This window comes from Desmodus rotundus, chromosome 9, assembly GCF_022682495.2.
Source record: "Desmodus rotundus isolate HL8 chromosome 9, HLdesRot8A.1, whole genome shotgun sequence".
Lineage (NCBI taxonomy): Eukaryota > Metazoa > Chordata > Mammalia > Chiroptera > Phyllostomidae > Desmodus > Desmodus rotundus.
This window is the reverse complement of record NC_071395.1, coordinates 100,598,316-100,610,799: the sequence shown is the minus strand read 5'-3', so window position 1 is coordinate 100,610,799 and position 12,484 is coordinate 100,598,316. Positions and strand designations below refer to the sequence as shown.

Genomic DNA, 12,484 nt, shown 5'->3' with positions numbered 1-12,484 from the left:
CAGAGCGGAGCCCTACTCTGGACACTCATTTCTATGAGACTTAGATGTTAACCACGGCACACTGAGTTCGTAGTCGGCCCTTAAGAAGTCTCACTCTTCAGACAGGTCTCCTCCATCTTACTCTTCTGAACCCACATGCATTCTGAACTTAACATTTTTAAAAATTAAATGTACTTTACTTGGTCTTGCTATCAATAGAATTTTGGATTTAGTTTACCAAAACATTTACTATTTACTATTCCCTTTTTTCTAGGCTCTTCCATTTACTAGCCGAGTGACTAAAACACTCTGCCTCAGTTCCCTCATCTATAAAATGAGGATGAGAACAGAGTCCCCTCCTAAATTCTGTGAGGGTTAAAACCCAAGTCTGTGAAGGGCTTGAACAGAGGCCGTCCACTCTTTCTTCATGCAGTCACTAACCAGAATCCTCTAGCTACCAGTCAGTTAGTTATAAAGCTACTGAAGCACTCTCACCTACCTCACATTTTCCAAGCCCAAAAGGACATGAGACTTGGGAAAAAGCCTTGCTAAAAGCCGAATTTAGTATATCTACAGTTTTATAATATTTCCCTGACCTAGTCATCTAGTAGGTAGGAAATGAAGTATCATCTGGGGTTGATACATGTACCAGAGAGGTATGAAGTGCTACATGCTCAATTCCCTTAATTCAATTCACTCAAGGCAGGTTTTCTGACACCACCACCCCTCCGTCTGTAGATGTAGACACACTGGTTCTAAAGGGAAATAACAGCCCTGACCGATGTGGTTCAGTTGGTTGGGCATCCTTCCACAAAACGAAGGGTCGCCAGTTCCATTCCAGGGCAAAGCACATGCTTATTAGGTTGCAGGTTCAGCCCCACCACTGGGGCATGTGTGAGAGGCAACCAGTTGATGTTTCTCTTACACTGATATTTCTCTCCCTTTCTTTCTCCCTTCCTTCCCCACTCTCTCCAAAAATAAATATATAAAATCTTAAAAAAAAAAAAATCCAGGGCAGAGAAGAATATAAACAACATGATATAAAAATGATTAAACCTAAACCCAATTAAAAGTTATTTTTAAATATTCAACCAAATGCAAGTGGATGCAACTGTTTTTTAAATACTGGAAAAAAGAAAACATGTCCCCTCACTAAATTTCTTCCAACTGAGTAGGTATATGAGTGAAAAGCCAGCACCTCTATGTCACATTGTAGAAGAGGACCGTGAAATGACCAACTGCTTGCCTGTCACAGTAAGCTTATCCCCACTGCGTCTACTACTGACGTCTACACCTCCCGGCAGGCACTCACTCGTTTCCTGCTGTTGCACATTGTCAGCGCTCAGTTTAAACCTTTATTCTCTCTCCCCTAAGCATCATTTCTTTAAAACGTAAGAAACCAGCCCTGGCTGTGTGGCTCAGTGGACTGAACGCTAGTCTGCAAATGGAAAGGGCCGGTTCGATTCCAGCCAAGGCACAAGCCTGGGTTGCAGGCCAGGTCCCCAGTTGGAGGTTTGTGAGAGGCAACAGATCATGCATCTCTCTCACACTGATGTTTGTCTCCCATTCTTTCTCTTCCCCCCAACCCAAAAGTACATAAATTTTTTTAATCTGCTATTTAAAAATAAAAATAAGACATAAGAAACCAATCTGCTTGAAAGTGCTTTCGTGAAGCAACAAACCAGGGCAGGTTATGTACTCATCACAACTCACCGACTCCTCTGTGAAAGATTGCGAGGGTGCCATCAGCCAGGGCCACTAACACAATTCCTTTCACATGTCTGCAGACAGGAGAGAGGGTGTCAGAGCTCTCCGTTCGGGAATACAGGAGGGACCATGTGATACTGAACTAGTTTAGGGGCTCTCAAGAGGGCCGGACATGACAGATGAGGAGCTTAAGTCAGAACCTAAAGGAACACACTCTTTTTTTCACTGAGCAGGTCACGCTATAAAAACGCCAGCTGAACTAATAGACAGCACGTGTGGTAACCCAGGTGCTCGCTCTCTGGCACACACCCCCCTCATCACAGGCTGTTGGCACAGGGTCCACAGACCAGACACGCACACCTCCAGGAACTAACAGAGGCAGCTCTGTGACTTAAGACACAACCTGATTTTTGATAGAGAAAAAGGACTAGTAAATGCCTTAATCGTCATATTCACAGAGTACAAAGGATACTCCAAAACAGATATATATTAACAGGTATTAATTGGTTTTCTCCCCAGAATGCTGAAGAACTCACAGTATGGTGAGCTATCGACCTGGCAGGTTTTTCTTCTAACTTTCTAGTCAGAGTGCCAATCTTACTCAACTTCTCTAATTCTGTGAAGGTAAACAAACAAAACAAAACCCTGGAAACTTATTTAGCCATGAAGTACATGTCAGCTTTAATAGCCTTAAAATCTAGTTTATACCAAAATACATTGTTTAAAGGAAGAATTTCTAAAGTAAAACTTACACAATACTGAGAATTGAATCTTTCAGTTTAATACAATGGAGACATTTCCTCCACTGGGCTACAGACGAATGGACATACAAACTGCAAGAACAAAATCAGACTGGTGAGGCATAGAGAACGTCAAGTCACTGCTTGTATCTAATAACGACCGCAAAGTTCCTTTGCAAGGAAAGTAACAAGTGTTTTAGGAAAAGAAAACAATGAGAGTGCAGGTAGGTCTAAGGCAGAGAAATAAGCTGCTTAAGCAAACAGAAACATATGAAGAACAAAAAGCCAGACTAGAATAATGCAGGGTCAGTTGGTTTCAGGTTACCCACACTTCAGAATCCTTGGCTAAAATCCTTCTTCAAAAATTATCTTACTTTTCTACCAGACTGAATTACACCTTTGTGACCACAAATGGCTTACATCAGGCAGAGGGAAACTGTGGCCTACAGGACACCTTCAGCCCTTCTCCCGTCTTAGTACTATCTGCAAGCTAAAAATGATGGTTTTTACATGGTTGGAAAAAACCAGAGTATTTCATGACACATGAGACCTGTAAGGACACAGAGCCCTGGCGGCGCCCATAAATGACGTTTTGCTGGAGCACAGCCCCACTAACCCGCTACATCCTGCCAATGCAGTGGCGGCTACTGCACCACAACAGCGCAGCTGAGAAGTTGCTGGAGATTGTATGGCACTTCCTATCTGCTCCTTCGTGGAAAAGCCTGCCCTCCCTTCTTCGCTTTATAGCATTAGACCCCTATGGAAAAGATACCCTAGTGACCTTGCTTACCGTTTGGAAGTGTACAATTTTATAAGGCTCCCACACTGCTAGAAAGTGAACAAACCATGTAATAATGTTTGTCGTCACCTCCTAAGCTTTCACATTGATCTGTTCTGATTTTCCTAGTAACTCTACTGAAAAGTTAATGTTTGGATTTGGGTCTTCCTGGAGCCAAATGCATAACCCTTGGTATTTCCTGAACATGCTCTAGCCTGTATAAGCCTTCTATGTTTGCATCAATAATTCTCTGTCTCTATGCGATCTTCTATTTCTGGATCACCCAGATTTTAAAATTTTATTAACCTCTTCTTCCAACACTAGTATATAAAAGGAACACTGTGACAGAGAAACATATGGCTTACCATTCAGAACCAAAGCAAGTCTAGTTTATAAGGTAATTGCAATATAACCTTAAACTTGTGTGTATATAAAATTCTTTGCTTTAATGTAAACTTTTTGTTTATATTTATACCACACTCTACTTATCTTCTGATTTCAAAAGCAAAGGTAAAAAAGACTAATGATACTCTAATATGAAAAGAGTTGCCACCTACCAGCCATTCTGAGCCCCAAGCCACATAGTGGGTAAAAGGCTACTCATTTTCTGGGCTTCTTCCCTCACCAGGTCCTGTTCGTTCGGCAATACTGATATTTGGTCTTTATACACGTCTGAGTCATTACTGGAGAAGGTAGGATGATAGGGAAAAAAATTACAGTATGCTCATTTTTCAGGAATTGGTCATTTCTATATTTTGGTTTACAATTTAGAAAAAAGAGCAAACACTAAAATTCCAGAAAAGCCAAAGTTAAATGCTTACATTAAATATTTCAACAATTGTACCAGAGGGACATTAACACACTAGGAGGACCAAGCTGCAGCTAAGGGAGTTAAGAAACAGAAACGAAACACAGCAGGTAACATATCTAGACTAAATTATGGCTCTCTCACACAGTCCTTTGGAATTTTATGAGCTTCTTCCTAAAGGAGAAAAGATGAAGGGATGGTCTGTTTTAAAACTACACACATACACAAAGGAGGGCAAAATATAAAAAATTTACTAAAATAAATTAATGAATTCACCTTTTCTTTTAGATTGGTCCATATAATAAAGAAATATAACTGCGTTATCACATTCAACACAGACAAGTAAATGTACCAATTCTAAAAAGATGATTTCACTCTTATATTCATAATTAAATATGAAGACACTTTGTTGTTCTATACAATAAGAGGAAAAATAATAAATTTTAAGAAGAACCCAGTTTCACCCTGAAGGCTGCCGCGTGGACGTGGGGGCAGGGCACGTGCCAGAGCTGTGGGCGCAGTCCCTGGTCAGGGTGGGCACGAGAGGCCACTGATCCATGTTTCTCTCCCTCTCTTCCTCCCTCCCTCCCCCTCTCTAAAAATAAATAAAACCTTAAGAAAAAAAATCCAGTTTAGACATACCCCTATCAGCTTTTAATTAAGACCGAGAGTAGGCAAAGAAAATTAAAGAATTCAATAAATGGGCCTAGATTAGACAACCTTTTAAAGCAAGAGCCTGAAACAGTTTTCTAATAAAGCATTTGCTAGAAAACTAAATTCAGAAAGGTCATTCAAGCCCGCGTGGGAAACTGAAACAATGGCCCATTTCACTGACAACTAGAGCAGGAGTGAGAGTAGGGGTGGAGATGAAAATATCAAGGGTTGCTCATAGAATGGAAGTCAGTGAGTACAATAATCGGGAAAAAAAGTCATACTAGAGGAGAAAATGACCGGGAAGATTTTGACCAATATACTTTATAGAGAAGACTTTTTCTTAAGTTGGAAGGAAAAGAGAGCCAGAGAGAGGATGAAGAAGGAAGAATAAATGAAGACATAGCAGGAATAAGTAATAGCATCTATGTCTGCCACAACAATGCCAATTAGTGGGAATATTTTCACTGTTTGAGGCTATTTTGGTTCCTTTTGTGTGCGCCCTTATCTGGGCTCCTAAGTTGCTGGCCCACTTGTGTACCTGGACTGATACACTGGCGAGAGGTCTTCTGGGATCTGAACTCCCAAAGGATCTGTGAAGACGTGCTCTGTGTACACGCCGCTCTGGGAGGTGTCCACGCTGTCTTCAGCTGACCCCGCGTTGCCTTCTGTGGCTTCAGTTGCTTCTTCTGCTGTTGGAACATTTTCATCAATCTCACTACTGTCTGCTTCCTTTTCTAAAAAATAAATAAATAAAACATGCTTACCATTTTGAGTTTGAACTTTTCTCCCAATAACTTCCTCACACGAATCCTCACTACAGAATTCCACTACACCTACCCCCTCCCTCCTCTGCAGTATAACATGGAATTGAGAATTCATGACTTCATTTAACAGTCATTACAGCATCTTCCGTAGGTTATTTCATTCTTGTTACTTTGACACCTAAATTAAGTCCATAAAGAGGCATCTGGAATAGTCTCGGACTCTGTAAAAGTGGTAGGTAGGGAGGACAGCTGTACCTGGTGGTTTTTCCGTCACTGGAGAAGCACCGTTGGTACTAGGGGAAGTGGCAGCTGCTGTCACACCTTCCGTGGAACAACCAACCACTGTAATGCCTCCCAACAGGCTGTCTGTCTCTGTGGAGCTATTGCTCGTCATGCTTCCACACAGAGATGCTTTGTCTACCTGTCCAGGTTCTGAAAGCTCTTCTCCTGCAGGGTAGTCTGTTTCTCGTGCTCCTAAAAATAAGTAAGTAAGTAAGTAAACAAACCTTTCTTTTAATGCTAAACTCATATAATAGCATTTTCTCCATAAAAGCAACTATAGGTTTGAAATAAAGACTCTTATTTCAAGCAGCAACCTTTCGCTTTGCGGGACGACATCCCAGGTCTTCCTCAACTAGAACATAAACTCCTAAGAGAGAACACACTCTCCATGCAGGAGTGTATAACTATCTCCAGTCACCAGATTAGGTCCCGCAAAGGAGGTGCTGACGGTGGGGAGAGAGGGGCACGGCTCACTCTCACCTGGCACACTCGCAATACACAGAACGTGAGAGTTGCAAACAGTGAAACTGTCTAGGATGTTGCCTGGTTGGACAGCATCAATAATGATAACTTTTGTAGCTGAGTGAGTGCTCGTGCAGATCCAGACTAGACTAGATAATTCTTCTTGATTTTTTAACTCCTTCTGCTGTTCCTGCATAGGCAGAGTAAAGAAAATGAATGTTTAAAACGAACCATGTGCCAAGAGTCATAAAGCTGTGCTATTACAGCCAAGGGCAATACTAAGTTTATTTCCAGATTATTGGGAAGGCCAAAAATACAACATTAATTAGCAGTCTAAAAACTAGCACTTAAAGCGTATCAGTGACAAAAATGTTCTGTATATTGACTGTGACAGTTGTTACACAGGTACATATATGAGTCAAAACTCTTAATTGTACACATTTCAGGTATAAAATTTATTTTATATAAAATATACCTCAATGCAACTGATTTTTAAAAGAGAGAAAGGGTGAGGAGTAAGCAAGGGCACAGTAATCCCAATTAGAAGTTGAACCCAGAAATCAGCTTTGGACCAAAGAACTAAACCAACAGTCTCAGGCCCCAGGAGGGCAAGCGTTCTCGCGCACACTTACCTTCAGCTCCTGATCTAGTTTGTCTAGACTACTCTGAGATGCACTGCGCTGTTTGCTGCCTTCTGTATCCAACCCAGCAACATCCTTGTAAAACACACTTGCTCCTACAACAGAACCGCCGTCTCTGGTCTTCCCACCAGATAAATTGACTCCAACAGCACACCACAGCTTTTAGGGTAAGAAAAAGAGTGTTAAGTTACTTTCTAAAAATGTTTAGAATTCTTCACATTTTCTTTAATAGTCTAATGATTATAAGTGCAGGTCTTTAATATTTAACGTAATATTTAACTACAAAATAAATAATCTGACCCACAAAAGTAGAATTTAACATTTTTGGCTTACAAAAAAGTCCACCCAGATTTTAGGGAGTAACTTCTTTAACTTCAAAATAAATTTACCTTCATTGAAGTATCTTTTTCATCTAGAGGTCTGAGATAGACAGGCACAGGTAAATTTTTCATTTTATTTTCCCCTTGACCATTGGTTACCTAATAATGGGAGAGGGGAGAGAAAGACACATGGGTTGGCCTCATCCAAAGTGAACTGAACAGAACCGCTGAGATACGGGCAAGCACTGCTGCTGCATATTTTCTCTTCGAAGTCAAGTTCAAGTTAATTCTGTCATTCTTACTTGAAAAATGAGAAAACCAAGAAGCAATCAGAGAAACTAAACAACATGCTATGGGGTCTCAGAAGACATTCACATGTGTGGGAGTGGGAGTGGGAGGGTGTATGCGTGTGAGGAGAGGGGGAGAGAGGGGGAGAGAGAGAAACAGAATTAATGGATGTGCTGCCGAGTCTCGGTAATAGAGAATGTGGAATACACAGGTAAAGTTCCTGAAGACCTAAACTGAGTATTAAGTCAACAGTTTTTAAGGTTCCATGCCAATGGCCTCTTAATAAAACTTTTAAACAGATGCTTTTTATTAAAAAAAAAAATGAAATCTTCAAATACTAAAACAGAGGTGGATACTTCATGTTCCACGCACTTGACCACCTCCTGTTGACCCCTCCGGACTTAGGAGTTTCTTTCGGGCTCTAGAGCTGTGGGAGGTAGCCCGAAACCCACTTCCATCAACACGTCTCCAAATGGACGCCAATTCTGTCTAGCCTGAAATGAGTGGGTTTGGGGTGTGACTTTTGACTCCTTCATGCCCAGCCATACTCCCGTCCCCCTGCGTTTCCCACTAGACGCTCTGACCATGTCCGCACGTTACCTGTTTGTACTTCTGAGGCAGGCTCCAGCCAAAAGCCTGCACTCTACCATCCTCCTTCTGAACATGCGCCTTTACCTGACGGTACTGTTCTCTCTTCTGTTCTCTGCGTGAGGCTAAACTAGCTTCAGTTCTAAAAGGAAAAGAAATTTCCTTTTTAAATTAAGTAAATATAACAGCAGCTCTCCCCTTAAAACACCAAAAATAACAACATAAAAATTACATGATTTCAGATTAGTTGACTTCAGACTAAGATTCTCCCTTAAAGTGTTATACCAAAGCTGGTCTTAAGTTATGCAGTAGATACAGTGTCCAACTTTTAACAGGTTAGTAAGCAGCCTACTATATCGAATCAGCCATCAAATTTCTCTCAGGTTTCAGATTCTGGCTATATGAAAGGGAAAAATTGCTTCTTCCTTTTTATTTTCTTTTTTTGGTCATTCAAAAAATACATATTTAGAATTTTCTAATGCCAGGAAATGTGCTAGAAGTAGAAAAGACCACTAAATAAGACCAGTAACTTCTTAGGAAGGTAATACAGGTTAACTCTTGGATCCCATTAACTTGTTTCAGAAGACAAATACGCTATAGAGCTGTGAAGTAAAATACTGTGAAAATAATTTATCTTTCTCTGGACCATTACCGTTTTTGTGATGTGACTTGCTATGTTTCTGATAGTTAACAATCTACCTGTGTCTGACACTTTACAGATACTCTGTAATTTAATCCTAACACCTCTGAGGTAGGTTATTACACTCATTCCATTTGCAGAAAAACTGCAAGTTTTTCTGAGAGGTTCAAGTACCAAGTTCATGTACCTGATGAGAAACAGAGTCAGGATAAAAAATCAAGTCCTTCTGTCACCAAAGGAAATGTTCTAAGATTTACGATAAAGGTTTATATAAGCCTTCCATATATCTATTAATATTTATCAATGTTGTCACAACAGCAAAAAGGACACATTAAAAAAAATTCCTTCTCTTCATGAAAACTGAAATACAATTTTCCTAAAAGGTACTGACTACAAATAATTTACTTAAGATAGCCAAGTTATAGAAATAGTTTATGTACAGAGTAACACTTATAGCTGATCTGGTAAGTGACAAGAATACTCTGAACCGTTAACTCACTGAGTGCATAACCACTAGTCTGGAAAATACTTACTCTTCGCTAAGGAAGTCAAAGGCTTTGGACTTATCCCCAGGGAGCTGAGATAAGGTGCTGCTTCTTTTCTTGACAGAAGGAGTAACATGAGAGGTGGGTGCATTATACTTCAGATTAACAGGAGGTTCAGGTTTCTTAGTAGTGTTACTTGAGGAGCTGAAAAGTCGGCTAAAACTAAAATGAAAAAAGTGAGTGTGTATATGTCTGTGCATGCTGTAAAGAACAATCCCTAATTTCCCACAAATTCCAGAGTGCTTTTTACAAGGCAACTGAGTTAGAAACTGGCAAAACAAGTTTTTCTGTAGCCACACAGTGCAGCCTTAGCAGTAACTCACAGCCAAATGCAGCCAAAAGCAGACATTCAGGAAAGAGAAACCGTTTCTTAGCATAGGATCTCTGCTCTTTAATGAGCAATTCCCATAATGAAAGGAAGAAACTCTGAAGTACCGGGAACATCTTGCAATGAAGAAATAAATGAAGCCTGGCCTCTGAGCCAGGTCCTACTTGGTGTCACGTTAAGAGCAGTGTTAAACAGCAAGGTTTTGGCTGCATGGTTTGAACAGAAGCCTAGTACGCCAGTTCTAAAAATAGCTACAATAAAGTACAAGAACACACATTACCATTTTAACACACATCTTACACATTTTCTTATTAAAATAAATTTAAGTATTTTCACGCTCACTCAAAAAAAAAAAAATCAATACTTTCATTAAATAGTAGATTCACCAAAAAGGGGCGGTAAGTATTCACACTAAACACACATACTTCTGGCATGAACACAGTTCAAGTCCAAAACTGACATACACATACTACTCAGACCCCACAACCACTGCACCTCTAATCTTTGCTTTGTAAAGTTCCTTACAATCACACAACCAGTGAGCAAGTCCTTAGTAACTAACAGGGATCCAAGTAATTATCAACTCTGTGAGTAATTCCCCGTTATTCTATTTAACTTATCAGAGCATTCCATCAAATGCATAACTAAAAGGATGCAGCTTACGACAGCATCATTTTTGTCCTCAAAAACAGCCTTACCGAGCCGGCACACTACATATCAAAAAAGAAAAGGTTCGGTTTAGCTCTATATCCCAAATTTAAGAAAGGGAGGGAGGCAGGAAGGGAACTGAGGAAGAGAGGAGGCATCAAATCATCCTTGAAAATAAATTTTGACTATAATCAAGGCTCAAAGAGCCATCTAATGTCTTCGTGTGCTTCAAGATACTCACAACTGCCAGATGCTTGACCTTTTTTTTTCCTGCATGGCTGGATTTTCTCTTGATGCTCTACATTAAAAAAAGAAAAAGAAAAAACTGTCTTATCAGTGAGGCGTTCTAGCTTTCTAAGAAGCAAGGCCAAAGAAGTTCACGGGATGCAAGGAGCGTCAACAATTAAATTCACTAAGTTGTTACTCTGACCTATCGTGTCAGTCAGTCTGCTAAGGCTACAACTAAAACACCATCTCTCCCTCAAAGAGCTCCATCTGATAGAGATAAGATGGTTACCTGTGCTGGGGAGATAGCCCATGTGCCTGAATGTTAATTTTCTTTTTAAAGATTTTATTTATTTATGTTTAGAGAGAGGGAAGGGAAGGAGAAAGAGAGGGAGAGAAACATCGATGTGTAAGAGATACATTAATTGGTTGCCTTTCACTCACCTCCAACTGAGGACCTGGCCTGCGACCCAGGCATGTGCCCTGACTGGGAATCGAACCAGGGACCTTTCAGTTCGCAGGCCTGCACTGAGCCACACTAGCCAGGGCTGAATGTTAGTATTTAAAATATTTTATTGAAGAGCAAGCTCTACCTCTCTCCCTTTCATCAACATATTGCCTTGTAAATCCCTATTTTTGCACAAAGTCCTGTATCGCCTGTATTCCCAGCTCTCACAACGTAGCTTGTAATTTTACTGTTCAGGTCATTTTTCATGGGACTAAAACTTTTCCATCACTGAAAAGATGACCAGAGAAGGGATAAACTAGATTGATAGGTAATTCAACAGAATTCCAGATAATAAGGCATTCCAAACTGATTCAGTAAGACCATAAGGGTTCTGCCACCACTATGAGAGCTCCCCTTTCACTTTTTTTAAAGAGACTGAATTACATCATCTTTTAATTCAATGGAAAAGGTTAAAAGTAAGCTACCATTTATTTTCATTTATTGACTACCACTTGGCTGCTAGAATTAAAAATAGCAATAAAAAGTGGAGCCTACCTATAAGCCTCAGTTTTTAAACTATTTATTCATTATTTATTTACTATCCGTTAAATGCTGGAGTTAAGAACACATTTCTTAGGACATTAGTTTTTTTTTTTGCACAATAAATAAAGATTAGGATACTAATCTCCTTCCTTCTTGGTAGCTATACACAACTATAATTTTAGCAAACTGTACATATTTTATAGAGTTCTAGTATAACATTGGTAAAGGATATATACACTGCTAAATTGATGTAATCACAAGGAAGTAATTGTTGGAGGTTTAGACAACATGTTCACAAACTGTAAAAGAATTTGTATGTGTGTACTATTACTGGTAAACCTGAAGTGACAGTCCAAACTCAAAAACACGGACAAGTTAAGGGTTAACTAATGTCCAAATTTCTCATGAGCTCTTCCTAAATTAAAGGCATACTGTTACCGAGACTCTGACCCTTAGATGGCAGCACTGGAGGTGAGACTTAAGATCTTACTGACAAAGATCTCAATGGAAGTGGGGTTCTGCATGAATTAGTCAGAAAGGGACAGGAAGTCCAGCAAGAGCATTTTACAGGAAGACACTGAGTAAAAATGACTGTTTCCTATGTGGCATATGAAATTCTTATATCTTCCTGATATTACTGCAAAAGTAGTGTCAATTTTCTTCTGAAAAATGAACACCATTCCTAAGTTATTACAAGTGTGTTTGGAGGTTGTGGGAGCACCCTCCAAGAGCCCTTTACTGGCCCCGCAGGCACCCGCTTTGATCGCAGTTCTGTTACCAGTTCCAAGTGTTACTTCAGAAAGTCTCTCCCAGGAAACTGAGCAAGGGGCTTGGATCCCCAAAGGCAGGACTCTAATTCTGAATGAAGAAGTATCGAAAACCAGGAAACGATAATAGAAAAACACCAGAGGTCCTCCTCATACAAACCGAATCATCTCTGTCCATCGAACAGCTTCCTGAAGCTCCATCAATCTCTCTTTGTACTGGTTTCTCTCCATGAGAACGCGGGCCATTTCCACTCTAGTGAACCGCTTCCTCTGGGCTGTGGGAATATCGCTCTAAATGAAAAGAAGACTACAGATCACTCTGGGAGTCC

At 40.2% G+C, this 12,484-nt stretch overlaps 1 protein-coding gene across 4 annotated transcripts in view; it reads right to left on the bottom strand.

Annotated features, from left to right (window-relative positions):
- The window catches only part of SPAG9 (sperm associated antigen 9), a 110,991-nt gene that overhangs the window by 16,818 nt on the left and 81,689 nt on the right, over positions 1–12,484 (bottom strand). For all 4 annotated transcript variants that reach the window (XM_053930493.2, XM_053930494.2, XM_053930495.1 and 1 more), the window contains 12 exons: positions 12,316–12,446; positions 10,414–10,470; positions 9,185–9,358; positions 8,024–8,153; positions 7,205–7,294; positions 6,807–6,974; positions 6,193–6,364; positions 5,686–5,904; positions 5,205–5,400; positions 3,762–3,887; positions 2,439–2,519; positions 1,693–1,760 (listed from right to left, as the gene is read on the bottom strand). In XM_053930493.2, the coding sequence (XP_053786468.1) occupies positions 1,693–1,760; positions 2,439–2,519; positions 3,762–3,887; positions 5,205–5,400; positions 5,686–5,904; positions 6,193–6,364; positions 6,807–6,974; positions 7,205–7,294; positions 8,024–8,153; positions 9,185–9,358; positions 10,414–10,470; positions 12,316–12,446 (1,612 nt within the window). The remainder of the gene's footprint in view (positions 1–1,692; positions 1,761–2,438; positions 2,520–3,761; positions 3,888–5,204; positions 5,401–5,685; positions 5,905–6,192; positions 6,365–6,806; positions 6,975–7,204; positions 7,295–8,023; positions 8,154–9,184; positions 9,359–10,413; positions 10,471–12,315; positions 12,447–12,484) is intronic.